This window comes from Triticum urartu, chromosome 2A, assembly GCF_056163025.1.
Source record: "Triticum urartu cultivar PI428250 chromosome 2A, HENAU_Tu73, whole genome shotgun sequence".
In the NCBI taxonomy this organism is placed as follows: domain Eukaryota; kingdom Viridiplantae; phylum Streptophyta; class Magnoliopsida; order Poales; family Poaceae; genus Triticum; species Triticum urartu.
In genome coordinates, this window is record NC_141874.1 from 30,225,759 (window position 1) to 30,243,729 (window position 17,971).

Consider the following 17,971-nt stretch of genomic DNA (forward strand, 5'->3'; position numbering starts at 1 on the left):
ATAACAAAGAGTCTCTTGTGTCCCCAACACACCCAATACAATGGTAAATTGTATAGGTGCACTAGTTCGGCGAAGAGATGGTGATACAAGTGCAATATGGATGGTTGATAAAGGTTTTTGTAATCTGAAAATATAAAAACAATAAGGTAACTAATAATAAAAGTGAGCGTAAACGGTATTGCAATGCGTTGAAACAAGGCCTAGGGTTCATACTTTCACTAGTGCAAGTTCTCTCAACAATAATAACATAATTGGATCACATAACTATCCCTCAACATGCAACAAAGAGTCACTTCAAAGTCACTAATATCGGAGAACAAACGAAGAGATTATGGTAGGGTACGAAACCACCTCAAAGTTATTCGTTCCAATCAATCCGTTGGGCTATTCCTATAAGTGTCACAAACAGCCCTAGAGTTCGTACTAGAATAACACCTTAAGACACACATCAACCAAAACCCTAATGTCACCTAGATACTCCAATATCACCTCAAGTATCCGTAGGTATGGTTATACGATATGCATCACACAATCTCAGATTCATCTATTCAACCAACACATAGAACCTCAAAGGGTGCCCCAAAGTTTCTACCGGGGAATCACGACGAAAACGTATGCCAACCCCTATGCATAGGTTCATGGGTGGAACCCGCAAGTTGATCACCAAAACATACATCAAATCTTTAAAGACTCAATCCGATAAGATAACTTCAAAGGGGAAACTCATTCATTACAAGAGAGTAAGGGGGAGAAACATCATAGGATCCAACTATAATAGCAAAACTCGCGACATCAAGATCGTAACACCTCAAGAACACGAGGGAGAGAGATCAAACACATAGCTACTGGTACATACCCTCAACCCCGAGGGAGAACTACTCCCTCCTCGTCATGGAGAGCATCGGAATGATGAAGATGGCTACCGGAGAGGGATTCCCCCTCCGACAGGGTGCCGGAACGGGTCTAGATTGGCTTTTTGTGGCTACGGAGGCTTCTGGCGGCGGAACTCCTGATCTATTGTGCTCCTCGGTAGTTTTAGGGTACGTGGGTATATATGGGTGAAAGAGATACGTCAGGGGAGCCACGAGGGGCCCATGAGGGTGGAGGGCGCGTCCCCCTGCCTTATGGCTCCCTCGTTCCTTTCCTGATGTGCACTTCAAGTTTTTCCGGTAGCTTTCCTTCCAAAAATAATTTCTCCAGTTGGTTTCATTCCGTTCGACTCCGTTTGATATTTCTTTTCTTTGAAATACTGAAATAGGCAAAAAACAGCAATTCTGGGCTGGGACTCCGGTTAATAGGTTAGTCCCAAAAATAATATAAAAGTGGATAATAAAGCTCAATATTGTCCAAAACAGTAGATAATATAGCATGAAGCAATCAAAAATTATATATACGTTGGAGACGTATCAGTCATCCACGAGTTGGTGATGAGAGATGGCAGCGGCGGAGGCCCAATCCCGATGGTGACTCGCACGAACTACATCGAGTGGTCGATCCTGATGAAAGTACACCTGCAGGCTGCACATCTGTGGGAGGCAGTCGAGTCAGGCAACGCCGATCATCCTGATGATCATTTGATGTTGGGCGTGATTTTCCGCGTTGTACCGCCGGAGATGCTCCGGACCATAGTAGGCAAGGCCTCGGCCAGGGAGGCATGGAACACCGTGAAGACGCTCTGCATGGGCATGGAGCGCGTGCGTGAATCGTGGGCTCCGGCACTACACCAGGACTTTGGGACGCTCTCCTTTAAGGATCGAGAGACGGTGGAGGATTTCGCCCTTCGCCTCACCGGCCTGATCAGTGACCTTCAGTAGCTCGGCGACGAAGTCAATGAGATCAAGGCGGTGAGAAAATTCCTGCGGGTGGTGCCGCGGCGCTATGCCCAGGTAGCCATCTCAACTGAAACGGTAGTTGATTTGAAATCTTTGACAATAGAGGAAGTGGTCGGCCATTTTCTTGCCATCGAGAAGCGCCTTGACCCTGACATAGCTTGGCAGCTCCGGCGGCAAGCTGCTCCTCACAGAGGAGGAGTGGCACGAGCGAGAAAGGCGATGGCAATCAGGCGGAGGTTCGTCCGGCGTTGGATCAAAGGGCGGCAAGGGGAAACCCAAGCCGAAGCCTCCCACCGGAGCCAGCGGCGGACAACCTCACGGCAATGATCCTAAACGCAAGGGGAACTGCCGCAACTATAGCAAGTGGGGCCACTGGGCACAGGACTGCCCCGGCAAGCCCAAGCAAGAGCGCTGCGAGGAGGCGAACGTCGCGCAGGTAGAAGAGGCGGAGGGGCCGGCGCTTCTCATGGTGGTCCTTGATGCGCCCGAGCAGGTCATGCTCACCACTCCACAGGCCGTCCTCCTCAACGAGGAGCGCGTGGTGCCCTGTGACGTGCCCAGGGACATTGGCGACAAATCATGGTACACCGACACAGGCGCGAGCAGCCATATGTCAGGCTGCAAGGAGTTGTTCGCTACTCCGGACGAGACGGTGCGCGGCACTGTCCATTTCAGAGATGGATTGGCCATTGACATCCTTGGCAAGGGCACCATGATCTTCGAGTGCTTAACGGGCGACCAACGCGTGCTCAAGGAGGTGTACTTTATACCCCGCCTGCGGAGTAACATCATGTCGCTCGGGCAGCTGGATGAGAAGGGCTGCGAGATCATGATCAAGCACGGCGTGCTAACGATCTACAACAAGGAGGGTCATGCACTATCTTCCATCAAGTGTGAGTCCAACCGGCTGTACAAGCTAGCATTGCAGCGCGCCGAGCCTGTCAGCTTCCTGACGAAGGTAGACGATCCGGCGTGGCTATGGCATGCCCCCTTTGGACACCTCCACTTCCGGGCACTCAACACATTGTCTAGGAAGAACATGGCCCGCGAGATGCCGAGCATTGAGCACGTCGGCGAGTACTATGACGGGTGCATTCTGGGTAAACAGCACCGCGTCCCGTTCCGCGACATACCACACGGAGGAGGGAGTGGAACTTGTGCACAAGGACTTGTGTGGTCCGATCTCGCCAGCAACGCCGGAAGACAGAAACTATTTCTTGCTAATTGTAGATGATTAGTCTCGGTACATGTGGATTGAGGTACTCAGGTCAAAGAGTGAGGCATTTGCTTTTTTCAAAAAAGTGAAAGCGGCCGCAGAGATCAGGAGCGGCTGCAAGCTGCTCGCGTTCCGCTCGGATCACGATGGCTAGTTCAACTCCACCGTGTTCGTTGAGTACTGCAACAAGGTCGGCATCAAGCATCTCACGACATCTCCGTACACACCGCAGCAGAGCGGAGTTGTCGAGCGCCGGAATCAAACGGTGGTGGAGATGGCTCGGTGTATGCTGAAGAGCATGCGTGCGCCAGCTGTGTTCTGGGGTGAGGCTGTAAAAAGTGCAGTCTATATCCTTAACAGGTCGCCAACAAGAAGCCTGGACGGCGTGACACCATATGAGCAGTGGCATGGCAAGAAGCCCAGTGTTTGGGTGCCATGTTCATGTGAAGAAGCTGGGCCTGGGCTCAACAAGCTGGCGGACAGGTCAACAGCTGGCGTCATGATGGGGTACCAGGAGGGCTCAAAAGCCTACCGTATCTACGATCCGGCGGCCAAGAAAATGATGTCGCGGGACGTCGTGTTCCAGGAATCACGGCCATGGACCTGGGCTGAGGAGGCGGCAATGCAAAGCACGCCGTCCGGCGTGTTCTCGGTAGTATACACCACTGAGGCAGGCATCACCGCATGTGACGACGGCGGCGGCGGCGGCTAGGGTTACGCCCAGCCCGCCCGCGAGAGCGACCGGGGCGCGTCTTTTTTTTTCACACGGGGTGGTCTACCTCTGGAAATGACCAGGTGGGAAAACTACAGGCTTCTCCAGAGGCGTCATCACTGGATGTTATGTTCAAAATCATTTAAGTGGCAAGTTGGTAACAAGTGTTTCAACGGCTGTACTATATTTGCCGGGAAGACACGGGATCGGAGCACTACTCACAGTGGTCGCACTGCAGCACTAGTGGTGTTCTTGCCTTTTCACACCAAGTTTCCCCGAAATAATGTAAACTTTGTCGACTCTTTTTACGACTTGGAAAATGACTAGATCTGAAACCTGTAGGCTGGCTGGCTATTCTGTTCGTGATAATTTCAGTTGCAAGTTGGTAATAACTGTATCAATACATGGACCATTATTCATTTCAATAGTTGTATAGTACTAAATTACAGTAGCACTGCCCTGCAGCACAAGTGGTGCCAGCACCGACAACCAAAGCCTTGCCTTTTCACACCAAGTTTACTGCACTTCTATTCTCAACTTAACAGATGATGCGTGCATGCATGCATGCATATATTCTCCATCATAAAAACACAATGTTAATCTTAATTAGACATGCCTGTTTAAAGGTCATAAGTATAGGCGATTGACATGTCTAGAGTTTTTTGACATATGGCTGAATGTCTCAAATGCTTGTAGGTCAAATTTGGAAGGCCGCGGACTTTAAACCCGCTACCCGCATATCATCTAATTTGCAAGTTCATGTTAAACTGAGAAGCGACTATTTGTGAAATACACGTATATCTGTAGGTTTGACACTTGCTAATTGGAAGGAATAATACACTAGAGATTCCAACAATGTGCACACTCCTTTACAAACGCAACTGCAGATCATATTTGCATGGCTCCAACAACGTACAGGTTCTTGCAGAAGAAGTTTGAAGAGGTCTACCTGCAGTGTTTCCGTGTGGACTGGGTATTGAAGATCTACAGGAAGACCAGAAGCCCATGAAGAAGAGTGATCTACTAGGCGGATGGGTGGTTTATCTTATAGGAAAGTGATTTTTTTATGGCAGAATCTGAAAACTAACTCTATAAATATGTTGTCTCTTCCACTCATATCTCAGTACCAAAACGCATACCCAACCTACTAGACATATCCTCGTCCTCTCTGCAAGTTCAAGAATCCTAGTGATGGCCCGTGCTAGCCATGTCGTGGTTTTCCTTGTCTTCTCAAACTTGGCCGTAGCCATGGGCGCCACCCCTCCTTCCTTGGATCCTTTCGTAGGGAAGTGTAAGAGTAGTTGTGAGGAAGAGCTCAATCTATCTTTGTACCTGCACCAAGTATTCGCTGGAGCAGCCCAGAACCAAGAAGTAATTCTCAACCCTGGCTTTGCTAACTCGTTTGGTGAGATAGCAGTTCACGACTGGACGATACATGCTGCCCCTAATGCTACTTCAAACATCATTGCTCGGGCAAAGGGAATGCATATGCAGGTCACCCAAAACCAGCAGGCCAATGGCTTCGCTTGGTTTCTTCCGTTCAGCATGGTCTTTGAGGACTCGAGGTATATCCATGCAGGTTTAACCATCCATGTACCATTTGTAGATTAAACATATGAATATAAGTTTTATTTTTTTGAGGTTCACCTTTCTAATTATAGATAGACCGTTTACAGCTTTGGCGGGTCTACATTACAAGTGATGGGGACAATTAGTGGTGCAAATGGTGAGTGGGCTATCTTGGGTGGCACAGGAAAACTGTCGATGGCACGTGGTACCGTAAACTTCACAGAAGTCCAGCCACAGAGCAACCCAAAAAGTGAGAACTACAGAAAAATTGATATCCAGGCATTCTACACACCACCGCCATCAGTAAGTATAATTAATCTTCGAAATAAAGAGTAATTATCTTATATGTGAATTTCCGTGACGTGTGGTAATCATATTCATGTAATTAACTTCATACATCTATTTATGATGGAATCTTATCTATTGATGTGAAGAAAATGTTCTACATCAAAATATATTCTATTTATTTCACATGAAAAAGTGATTAATATTTATTTTGAAATGGGGAATGTACATAAATAAAAGATTCATCTAGACAAACTAATTATAAAATATTTGTGTTTGCTAGTAGTGTTGTTTCCATGCAGAACAATAAGATAGTTCATCTTTGTCCCGTAAAATTCATATTGTCTTGTTTGATCACTTACTATGTGGTCAGCTAGTGATTTATTTATCTGTTTTTATAGGTTTGAGACATGAAGAATAAACACGTGCCACTTCAGCTGGAAATGCGAGCCAGCAATCTCGCCTAAATAAAATGTGTCTTCCATTATGGCTAGCAGTACTTGCAAGTTGTAATATGAAGATCGGTGAAGTCTTCTTTACTTTCAAATAATGCAAGAGTGTGTGGCACATCATGAAAAATCTTAGATATACATCCATTGGGCGTTTATCATTTTGTAATATTGGAATGTATGATCTAATTGGAATCTTATATTCTTAATATATTCCATGAAAGAGAACTGTGCATTTGCCCTTAACATATTCTTACCATTTTCATATTCATTGCGTATACGGGTTGTCGCGGAACAAGTCTGGTTTCCATCGAAATACAGTTTAATTGTCGATGACCACAAGTCATGACTTGCCACATAGTTTCTATCGATTTCATAGACCATTACAAAATTTAAATTCTAGGAAATCCCACATGTCTCCTTTATTGAAACTCTGTTCGGTAGTTCCCACATCCACAAAAAATAGTGGTGATAAAAGAGGGTATCGACTTAAGAAAGACAAAAAGGGAAACTGAACAAGGACAGACAAACAACATTTAGGGATGAAAGTGGTGGCCCACTTATGCCATGAAACTTACCAAATAGTTCTTCTCCGGTTGTAAAATTAATAGTATGCTTGTAACCGCAGCCATGCCACCCATAGTGGTCTCCTAAACCGTCTCACCAAACCTGATTACAAGTATCATATACTACTATGTTGGGTAAAGCATGTTAATATTTGTGGCACATCAAATGAATATCCATGGTCATGTGTTGCTTCTCTTCATCCTCATCTCCACTTCAAATGAAGGTGCTCAAGATCCATGCAAACGAGAATCCAGGTTGTGAGACTGTACACCGAGAGCAAAAGTACGACAATAAGAATATCAAATGCTTTTTGTGTTGTGAAACTAAGTTTTCCACCGATGCTACTTTACACCGAATTATTTTTTTAACAGTTACTCTAGACCCCTAGTGCTGGAGACAAACTAAAATCCAAGAACTTTCAACATTATAATTTACGTCTTTCAAAGGATAAATGATGCCGCATATGATCAATAGAAAAGTGCTCCAGTTGCTCCATTCATTCAAAGAATGATCAATCATCTGGCGAAAGATCTAGTTTTTGTCAAGAAGATAAAGCACAAAGGCTACCTTTGATCCTAAGAACCTACAAGCTCCCAAGTGGAAGATCAAGAAGGCAAAATCTAATTCAAATGATGGTGAAAGGACCTCTACAAATCCTTAATCTTTTGAAGAAAAAAATGCACAACTTAGCATGAAATGAAATTATAGTCATGTTCATAAAATCTCAAGTGAATTGATACTCATATTAATACAAGCTTGTTGTTGACAGGAGTTCCACACATGCCCTGGTCAGGCTATCCAGGACCACACATGTACTCCTTGAGGAACCCATCTCCAGGGAAGTAACCACCATCCTCCAAGGGGAACCCCCTAGAATCCTACAAAGGGAAGTGTTCATCCACCGAAACTGGAGGAGCCCAAGTTAGCCAAAGCAAAGAAAGGAAGGAGGCGAAGTGACCAAAACTGGATATAAAGATCTTGGGACTTGGGAGAGGATGGAGGACTTCTAATTTGACTACCGAGATGATGGAACTGAAGCCCTAGTTTTATCCTATAATAGATTTGAGCTAAGAAATCTCGGAAATCAACCACCATGAAACCCAGGAACCTCGTTGAAGACGCTGGACAAACACCTTGTACTCGCTAATATATTATTCATGTATATAATTCCATACAAGCAGGAATAGGGTTCTTACTTGCATCGCAAGCACATGGACCTGGGTAATATCTCTCCCCCGTGTTTGTCCGATAATTTGAGGTTACGTCCCACTATCATACAAATCCAAGTACGTAAGTGTGATGATGTTTGCGTACTTTTCCAAACGTCATCGACTGTTGGCTCCTATGGGGACCTTCATGATATTGGATCAGTTCTATGGAAGAGACATCAAATTCACCGATGGCGTCATCTTCATCAACACCATCGAATCCTCTAATAGGGGGAGCAACTTCTCCATGCTTCTCATCTTTGGGCCGATCTATGTCAACACCTCCAATCTCGTCATTGACATCATGGGTCTAGCCCACTCAAGCTGGCGCTTCCCATGCAATGTGCTCTACCACCCTGAGTACTAGGCGTACTACACCCGGATCCACTACGACCCCCCCCCCCCCCCCGGCAACCTACTCCAACTACGTCACCAAGTCACACACGGCATACTATCAGCAAGGGTACTATCCGTACTCGGCACCATACAATAGGTTAGCAGGTGGCACGACGATGCCGTACTCATCCTACTCGGATACCCCCATTGACAGCTATTGTCCCTTGACGAATGAATTCATGAACGAGGTGTACCAAGGGGCTTCCCTACCTGTGATTCAAATTCAGTTGCACCGGGGAGCAATGAGATCGCGTTGATGTATAGTATGGCTAATGGAGGATCTTTCTTCACAATCCCGAGACCAAGCAAAAAGTTGGCCAACACAAAGCTAGTATATGACAGATACTTTAAAAAAGGTGCCGACCACGCCAAGAATATATATTGCATTTTGTGGCCCTAGGAAGAACATTATTTACACAATGTTCCTCTTGCATCTTAGAGAAAAGAAGTGAAATAATGCTCTCTTGGGGAAAAACGTGAGGTGGCATGCATCATGCCATCTTCCTCCACATTTTCTAACAACTTGCCACCATTGTCCGTGGAGCATTGCCATCCTGAGAGAGTTAACTGATGAACCACCACTACTGCAGGAAGGTCCTAACGCGGCATATGTATAGAAGACCCTCTGCATTGATGTTAATCAAAGAATTGCATCTCCATATCATCCACAGTCTAGTGGTCAAGTAGAACTTAGCAATAGAGAGCTTAAACTAATTTTGCAAAATACTGTTAATAGATCTAGAAAGAATTGGTCCAAGAAACTTGATGATGCATTATGGGCCTATAGAACTGCATATAAAAATCCTATGGGTATGTCTCCGTATAAAATGGTTTATGGTAAAGCATATCACTTACCTCTTAAACTAGAACATAAGGCATATTGGGCTATTAAAGAGATCAACTATGACTTCAAACTTGCTGGTGAGAAGAGGCTTTTTGACATTAGTTCACTCGATGAATGGAGAACCCAGGCCTATGAGAATGCCAAACTATTTAAAGAAAAGGTTAAAAGATGGCATGATAAAAGGATACAAAAGCGTGAGTTTAATGTAGGTGATTATGTATTGTTATACAACTCTCGTTTAAGATTTTTTGTAGGCAAACTTCTCTCCAAATGGGAAGGTCCTTATGTTATTGAGGAGGTCTACCATTCCGGTGCCATAAAAATCAACAACTTCGAAGGCACAAGTCCGAGGGTGGTAAATGGCCAGAGAATCAAACATTATATCTCAGGTAATCCCATAAATGTTGAAACTAATGTTATTGAAACCATAACCCTGGAGGAATACATAAGGGACACTTTCCAGAATGTTTTAGACTCCGAAAAGGAATAGGTATGTGGTACGGTAAGTAAACTGACTCCAAAACAGTTCTAATGGCATTTTTTCTCCGTTTTGGAATATTTAAGAAAATAGGAAAATAAGAAGTAGTCCGGGAAGGACACGAGGCGTCCATGAGGGTGGAGGGCGCGCCCCTGCCTCGTGGGCACCTTGTGCGCTCTCCGGACTCCGTTTTCTTGCACAATACTTCTTTTGGTCGGTAAAAATTCATTATATAATCTCCCGAAGGTTTTGACCACCGTATCACGCAAATATCCTATATCATTGTGTCGAGCTGTTTCTGCTGCAGATTAGAGCAATATGTCATCCCAAGATTCGGAGGGAGAAAGCTATGTGGCTGATTACCTTGCAGATCATAAGGTCCACGGGGACTTGGAGCATTGTGGTTGGACCACGGAGGAAGAAGAAGACTATGAGCCTAGGGGGAAAGGAGGAGACGAGCTCAGATGAAGATGAAGTCCCATTACCTCAACCTGGGGACATGCATGTGGAGTTCAAAAAGTCAAGCCTCCCCAGTAGAGCAAAGAAACCTAAGATCGAGTTTATCCCTTTTCGTCTCTTGTAGGAGAACAAACAAGAACTATGCAAAAAGGTATTGAGCCTTGAGCGGGAGATCAAGGACCTAAGGGAGCAAAATTCTATCCTCAAGCACAAATTAAGGAAGAAGCACACTCCATCAACAACTCCATCATCAGCAACCCCGAAGAAGGAGACATAAACACATGGGTATGGGCACTCGCCTTGGCAACTGCCAAGCTTGGGGGAGTGCCCCGGTATCGTATCACCATCACACTTTTATCTTCACCATTTTTCTTAGTTCGATCCTTTTGGTAATTTCTTGATCTAGTAGAATAAAGTTTTAGTATGATCTAGCTGTGAGTTTTGCTTTATGATCCATCTATGTAATCGAGTCCGTGAGCTATATATAATAAAGATTAGTGTTGAGTCGAGGACTTGATTATTTTGCTATGATCTTGAGGGAATAGAATAAAAGAGAATAAATAAAAAGAAATAAAGAGATCATATGGATCTTATGGAAAGTAATGACTTCACATATAAAGAGTATGACGAATAAAAATTGTTGAGAGTTGACAAACATAGTTTTGGTTATCGTTGCAATTAATAGGAAGTAATAAAGAAAGAGAGGTTTTCACATATAAATACACTATCTTGGACATCTTTTATGATTGTGAGCACTCATTAAAATATGACATCCTAAAGAGTTGACGTTGGACAAGGAAGACAACGTAATGGGTTATGTTTTCTTACATCTAAGATAAATTATATTGTCATGGATCATCCAACATGTTGAGCTTGCCTTTCCCTCTCATGCTAGCCAATTTCTTTGCACTAAGTAGAGATACTACTTGTGCTTCCAAATATCCTTAAACCCAGTTTTGCCATGAGAGTCCACCATATCTACCTATGGATTGAGTAAGATCCTTCAAGTAAGTTGTCATCGTTGCAAGCAATAAAACTTGCTCTTTAAATATGTATGATTTATTAGTGCGGAGAAAATAAGCTTTATACGATCTTCTGATGTGGAAGAAATAAAAGCGACGGACTGCATAATAAAGGTCCATATCACAAGTGGCAATATAAAGTGACGTTCTTTTGCATTAAGACTTCATGCATCCAACCATAAAAGCACATGACAACCTCTGCTTCCCTCTGCGGAGGGCCTATTTTTTATTCTTGTCTTATACTTCATGCAAGAGTCACGATGATCTTCACCTTTCCTTTTTACATTTTATCCTTTGGCAAGCGCAATGTGTTGGAAAGATCCTGATATATATGGCTAATTGGATGTGGGTTTTCATGAAATTGTTGACATTACCCTTGACATAAAATATTGGGAGGCAAATCTATAAGCCCCTATCTTTCTCTGTGTCCGATTAAAACTTCATAACCATAAATATCGCGTGAGTGTTAGCAATTGTGAAAGACTAAATGATGGTTGAGTATGTGGACTTGTTGAAAATCTCTTATTGACTCTTTCTGATGTTATGATAAATTGCAATTGCCTCAATGACTGAGATTAGAGTTTGTTGGTTCTCAATGAAGTTTATGATTCATACTTGAAATTGTGATTGAATTGTTACTTTAGCATAAGAGATCATATGACAATATTTATATGTGTTGCTTTTCTAAGAATGATCATGATGCCCTCATGTCCGCATTTTATTTTTATCGACACCTCTATCTCTAAACATGTGGACAGATTTTTCGATTTCGGCTTTCGCTTGAGGACAAGCGAGGTCTAAGCTTGGGGGAGTTGATACGTCCATTTTGCATCATGCTTTTATATCTATATTTATTGCATTGTGGGATGTTATTACACATTATGTCACAATACTTATGCCTTTTCTCTCTTATTTTACAATGTTTACATGTAGAGGGGGAATGCCGGCGGCTGGAATTCTGGGCTGCAAAAGGAGCAAATATTAGAGACCTATTCTGCACATCTCCAAAAGTCCTGAAACTCCATGGGAATTATTTTCAGAATATATAAAAATATTGGGCAAAAGAAGTACCAGAGGGGGGCCACCCACCGTCCACAAGGGTGGGGGGCGCGCCCCCTGCCTCGTGGGCCCTGTCGGTGTCAAAACTGGCGGATCTCGGGTAGGGGGTCCCGAACTATGCATCTAAGGTCGATGGTAATAGGAGACAAGGGACACGATGTTTACCCAGGTTCGGGCCCTCTCTATGGAGGTAATACCCTACGTCCTGCTTGATTGATCTTGATGAATATGAGTATTACAAGAGTTGATCTACCACAAGATCGTAATGACTAAACCCTAAAAGTCTAGTCTGGCTATGATTATGAGGATTCGGCCCATCTACGGACCTAGCCCTCCGGTTTATATAGACACGGGAGGGATCCAGGTTACACAAGGTCGAGAAATGAATCTACATAGTTGGCTGCCAAGCTTGCCTTCCACGCCAAGGAAAGTCCCATCCAGACACGGGTGCAGTCTACGGTCTTCGTATCTTCACAGCCCATCAGTCCGGCCATGGCTAACAGGCCGGACGCCCGAGGACCCCTTAGTCCAGGACTCCCTCAGTAGCCCCCGAACCAGTCTTCAATGACGAGGTATCTGGCACATAGATTATCTTCTGAGTAGTGTGTTCGACCTTCCATTTAATGTTGTACCCCTCGGCTTTTGTACATTAACAACTTCAGTTTCCATGTGTCGGGCGAATGCGAGAGGTCGGGGTATTTTTTGCATATACCACCCCGACCGTACCACAAAGTTGCCTATTTAAAGAGAATAGATCTCAGATCCATTCCACACCCCGTGAAAAATCCTCAGAGCTTGCTAAGAAAAAACCACCCAAACATGGCTAGCGCTCCCAGCTCTTCCTCTCATCCCCACGGCTCCAAAAAGGGTGATTGGGAGATATGTTCTATCCCACAGTCAGCTGGCAAAGATGCAAACACAGGGCTTTCTTCCCCCCGCGGACTTGGTCCCCGTACGAGTAGGAACGACGTACTTCAAGGGCGGGGATCAAACGGAGAACTTCCCCAATCCGTCCAGGGGAGAACGAGTATGCTTCATCCCCTTCTTGTTAAGAGGTGTCGGATTTTCGATCCATCCCTTCCTCCGAGGTCTGCTGGAGTATTACGGCCTCCAACTGCACAGCCTCACTCCTGCCTCTATCCTTCATATTGCGGGTTATGTCGCTCTATGCGAACTATTCCTGGGCTGCGAGGCCCATTTCGATTTATGGAGAAGACTGTTCTACCTCGTCCCTCATAATCAAGGTGGGTCAATTTTTGAAGTGGGAGGAGCCGAAGTGTGGCGCATCGCCGGGACCAGATACCTGTCCGGCATGCCGAAGAAAGCTTCTGAAGAGTGGCCTTCCGAATGGTTCTACATCGACGACGTTGCTCTACCCGACACCATCCGTATGGGCCTCCCCGAGTTTTCAAGTGCTCCGTTGAAGAAACGCCATAGCTGGCGTCCTCGGAGCTTCGAGGAAGAGGATAATGCAGAGATCAGCCTGCTGTTGGGCAAGATAAAGACGCTTGCCCAGTCCGGATTGTCAATAGTCGAGGTAATGGTGATCTCTATAGCGTGGGGGGTCCAGCCACTCCAATACAGAGGGCTGCCCATGTGCCATTATAACGGGGAAGACGACGCCTCACGCTATGGTCGGAAGGGCCCGAAGACCCCCGCCGCCCTGGCCAAAATACCGGTCGAGCTGTATAAAGGGGAGAAGGAGGAGTTCACCCGTCTCCAATATCCAGACGGATTTTCCATGTATAATCCTCCCAGCTGGGTAAGCTTCAGCTCCACTATTTTATTCCTATCCCTGAATCATTCTTGACAGGCAGTATCTTATCTGCTTATAACAGGAATGGCGAAACGCTGTCGAGGGGATCCATGACCCGGCTCCTCAGCCGGAGAATCGCAACCGGGATCTTGACCCCGGATATGAAGAAGATCCGGACATATTTGTGGAGCTCGAGGATGGAATATTCTATCAGATGAGCTATGATGGTACAGATGTACCCATCATCGCCGATTACCCCGGTCTCCTTCCTGCTTCACATGTAAGTAATCCGGAGATACCTTGTCCAAGAGAGTTTTCTCATTCCTCCTCACCCACCGCACTATCATGTGCTCAAAAGGAGAGGCGTTCGGCGCGCCATGCTGCCCCAGGGGTGTCTCCGAAGAGAGTGTCCCCCACACCAGGCAAGCCTTCGAAGAGGAAGGCAAACGAAGATACGACCGAGCCTTCATCAAAGAGGTATGAATTTGCAAATATGCATCTTGGCAGTCACATCCAACTGTGACCTTTTCATTTACCCTGTATTAGGAAAAAGGTGTGCCGGACTATATCCGGGGGTCCGGCCGGTCATACTTCCCGCAGCCAGGATCCAGATCCCGCCGTGAAGACGGGGGCTGATGCGGGGGTGACGCCGGACTGTCCTCCAGCCGAGGATTCGGATGATGTATCCATCACCAACTCGGAAGTGGAGAGAGCCATGAATCATCGGCGCCGCAGGGCCATTTTACAAGACCCTGGTTTTTCAGAAGAGGCATTTAACGCCTTCAGCTCGGCTGATGCATATATCCGAGCTGCTCGAGATGGGCTTAACAGAGCCACAAAGCAGCATTTAAAAGATGTGCAGGTAAGTTTACTTTGTCTTACTATGATAACCATATGCCAGTAGCCCCCGAGACTTGAAGCAGTTGGTACAACTGATTTAAGTATCATTGTATAACCAGGTTCTTACGGAGAAGAACGACATGTTAGCCCAAGAGCTAGAAAAGTGCCAGACGCAGCTAACTGCTGCCCGTGCCGAACTGGAGAAATCTAAGAAGGCGTCACCTGGTAATGTTCCCCTCCATCGAGAAAACAGAATGGTATACCAATAATGTTAAACACGGTTTCTTACCTCCTATCAGGATCACTGAGTCAACTACAAGAACAACTGAAAGCTGCCCAGGACGGAGAACGAGAAGCCAAGAAGTTGCTAGCCGTGGGCAAGTGTGTGCTCACAAAAGTCGTACTGGAGAAGAACAAGCTCCAGGATTCGACACCCGATTGGGCGAGGATCTGAAAGATGTACGGGCCCAACTGGCCGACTTCGTGAAGGAGAATAAAAGGTTGCGCGGTGGCATGTTCAGTATGTGGCCGACTTTACTTTATAATAGTTCGGAGATATCAGGAACTGACATAATTATATCTGTAGGTATGCTGACTGGCCGTCCCGAAGATGAGATGTCCAGATTCTCTCAGGCGATCTGCTACAAGAGCTATCGCGTATTCATGAGCAAGCTCGGCAGGCGATGCGAACCGTTGCCAAAGCTTTGTGGCCAGCTGCCTCCCCTCCAGGAAAGATGGAGGAGCAACTAGAGCTATTCAAGGGGGCGCGGCGGTGCTTTCGATTGTGGAAAATATCGGCCTGCCGGAAAGGGGCTCGAGAAGCCTGGGCCATGGTGAAGACTGCTACCTCTTGAGCACTCCATTGGATTTCCTTGAAGAGGAAAGGGTGATGCAGCAAAGTAGCGTAAGTATTTCCCTCAGTTTTTGAGAACCAAGGTATCAATCTAGTAGGATGCTACGCGCGAGTCCCTCGTACCTGCACAAAACAAATAACTCCTCGCAACCAACGCGATAAGGGGTTGTCAATCCCTTCACGGTCACTTACGAGAGTGAGATCTGATAGATATGACAAGATAATATTTTTGGTATTTTTATGATAAAGATGCAAAGTAAAATAAAAGCAAAAGTAAAAAGTAAAGGAAATAACTAAGTATTGGAAGATTAATATGATGAAGATAGACCCCGGGGCCATAGGTTTCACTAGTGGCTTCTCTCAAGAGCATAAGTATTTTACGATGCGTAAACGAATTACTGTTGATCAATTGACAGAATTGAGAATAGTTATGAGAATATCTAGGTATGATCATGTATATAGGCATCACGTCCGAGACAAGTAGACCGACTCCTGCCCGCATCTACTACTATTACTCCACTCATCAACCGCTATCCAGCATGCATCTAGAGTATTAAGTTCATAAAACAGAGTAACGCCTTAAGCAAGATGACATGGTGTAGAGGGATAAATTCATGCAATATGATAAAAAAACCATCTTGTTATCCTCGATGGCAACAATACAATACGTGCCTTGCTGCCCCTACTGTCACTAGGAAAGGACACCGCAAGATTGAACCCAAAGCTAAGCACTTCTCCTATTGCAAGAAAGATCAATCTAGTAGGCCAAACCAAACTGATAATTCGAAGAGACTTGCAAACATAACCAATCATACATAAAAGAATTCAGAGAAGATTCAAATATTGTTCATAGATAATCTTGATCATAAACCCACAATTCATCAGTCCCAACAAACATACCGCAAAAAGAAGATTACATCGAATAGATCTCCACAAGAGAGGGGGAGAACATTGTATTGAGATCCAAAAAGAGAGAAGAAGCCATCTAGCTAATAACTATGGACCCGAAGGTCTGAGGTAAACTACTCACACTTCATCGGAGAGGCTATGGAGTTGATGTAGAACCTCTCCGTGATGGATGCCCCCTCCGGCGGAGCTCCTGAACAGGCCCCAAGATGGGATCTCGTGGATACAGAAAGTTACGGCGCTGGAATTAGGGTTTTGGCTCTGTATTTGATCGTTTGGGGGTACATAGGTATATATAGGAGGAAGGAGTACGTCGATGGAGCAACAGGGGGCCCACGAGGGTGGAGGGCGCGCCTGGGGGGGGGGGTAGGCGCGCCCCCTAGCTCGTGGCTTCCTCCTTTATTTCTTCACATAGGGTCCAACTCTCCTAGATCATGTTCGTTCCGAAAATCATGTTCCCAAAGGTTTCATTCCGTTTGGACTCCGTTTGATATTCCTTTTCTGCGAAACTCTGAAATAGGCAAAAAACAACAATTCTGGCTGGGCCTCCAGTTAATAGGTTAGTCCCAAAAATAATATAAAAGTGGATAATGAAGCCCAATAATGTCCAAAACAGTAGATAATATAGCATGGAGCGATCAAAAATTATAGATACCTTGGAGACGTATCAAGCATCCCCAAGCTTAATTCCTGCTCGTCCTCGAGTAGGTAAATGATAAAAAAAAGATAATTTTTGATGTGAAGTGCTACTTGGCATAATTTTAATGTAATTCTTCTTAATTGTGGTATGAATATTCAGATCCGAAAGATTCAAGATAAAAGTTCATACTGACATAAAAATAATAATACTTCAAACATACTAACTAAGAAATTATGTCTTCTCAAAATAACATGGCCAAAGAAAGTTCATCCCTACAAAATCATAGAGTTTAGTCATGCTCCATTTTCGTCACACAAGAATGCTCTCATCATGCACAACCCCGATGACAAGTCAAGCAATTGTTTCATACTGTAATCTCAAACCTATAAACTTTCACGCAATATGTGAGCGTGAGCCATGGACATAGCACTATGGGTGGAATAGAATATGATGATGGGGGTTATGTGGAGAAGACAAAAAGGAGAAAGTCTCACATCAACGAGGCTAATCAATGGGCTATGGAGATGACCATCGATTGATGTTAATGCAAGGAGTAGGGATTGCCATGCAACGGATGCACTAGAGCTATAAATGTATGAAAGCTCAACAAAAGAAACTAAGTGGGTGTGCATCCAACTTGCTTGCTCACGAAGACCTAGGGCACTTGAGGAGGCCCATTGTTGGAATATACAAGCCAAGTTCTATAATGAAAAATTCCCACTAGTATATGAAAGTGACAAAACAAAAGACTCTCTATCATGAAGATTATGGTGCTACTTTGAAGCACAAGTGTGGCAAAGGATACTAGCATTGTCCCTTCTCTCTTTTTCTTTCTCTTTTTTAGGCCTTCTCTTTTGTATGGCCTTTCTCTTTTTTTAAA

General features: G+C 44.9%; 2 protein-coding genes across 2 annotated transcripts; both read left to right on the forward strand.

Annotated features, from left to right (window-relative positions):
- Window positions 1-1,460: 1,460 nt before the first annotated feature.
- On the forward strand, window positions 1,461-3,066 carry LOC147983207 (uncharacterized). The gene is made up of 2 exons (XM_087540667.1): window positions 1,461-1,810; window positions 1,998-3,066. The coding sequence occupies exons 1-2, from the start codon at window positions 1,461-1,463 to the stop codon at window positions 3,064-3,066; spliced, it is 1,419 nt and encodes a 472-aa protein (XP_087396793.1).
- A 1,853-nt stretch (window positions 3,067-4,919) lies between these two features.
- LOC147983208 (pterocarpan synthase 1-like) lies at window positions 4,920-6,021 on the forward strand. The gene is made up of 3 exons (XM_087540668.1): window positions 4,920-5,325; window positions 5,437-5,632; window positions 6,016-6,021. The coding sequence occupies exons 1-3, from the start codon at window positions 4,952-4,954 to the stop codon at window positions 6,019-6,021; spliced, it is 576 nt and encodes a 191-aa protein (XP_087396794.1). The 5' UTR covers window positions 4,920-4,951.
- Window positions 6,022-17,971: the final 11,950 nt, after the last annotated feature.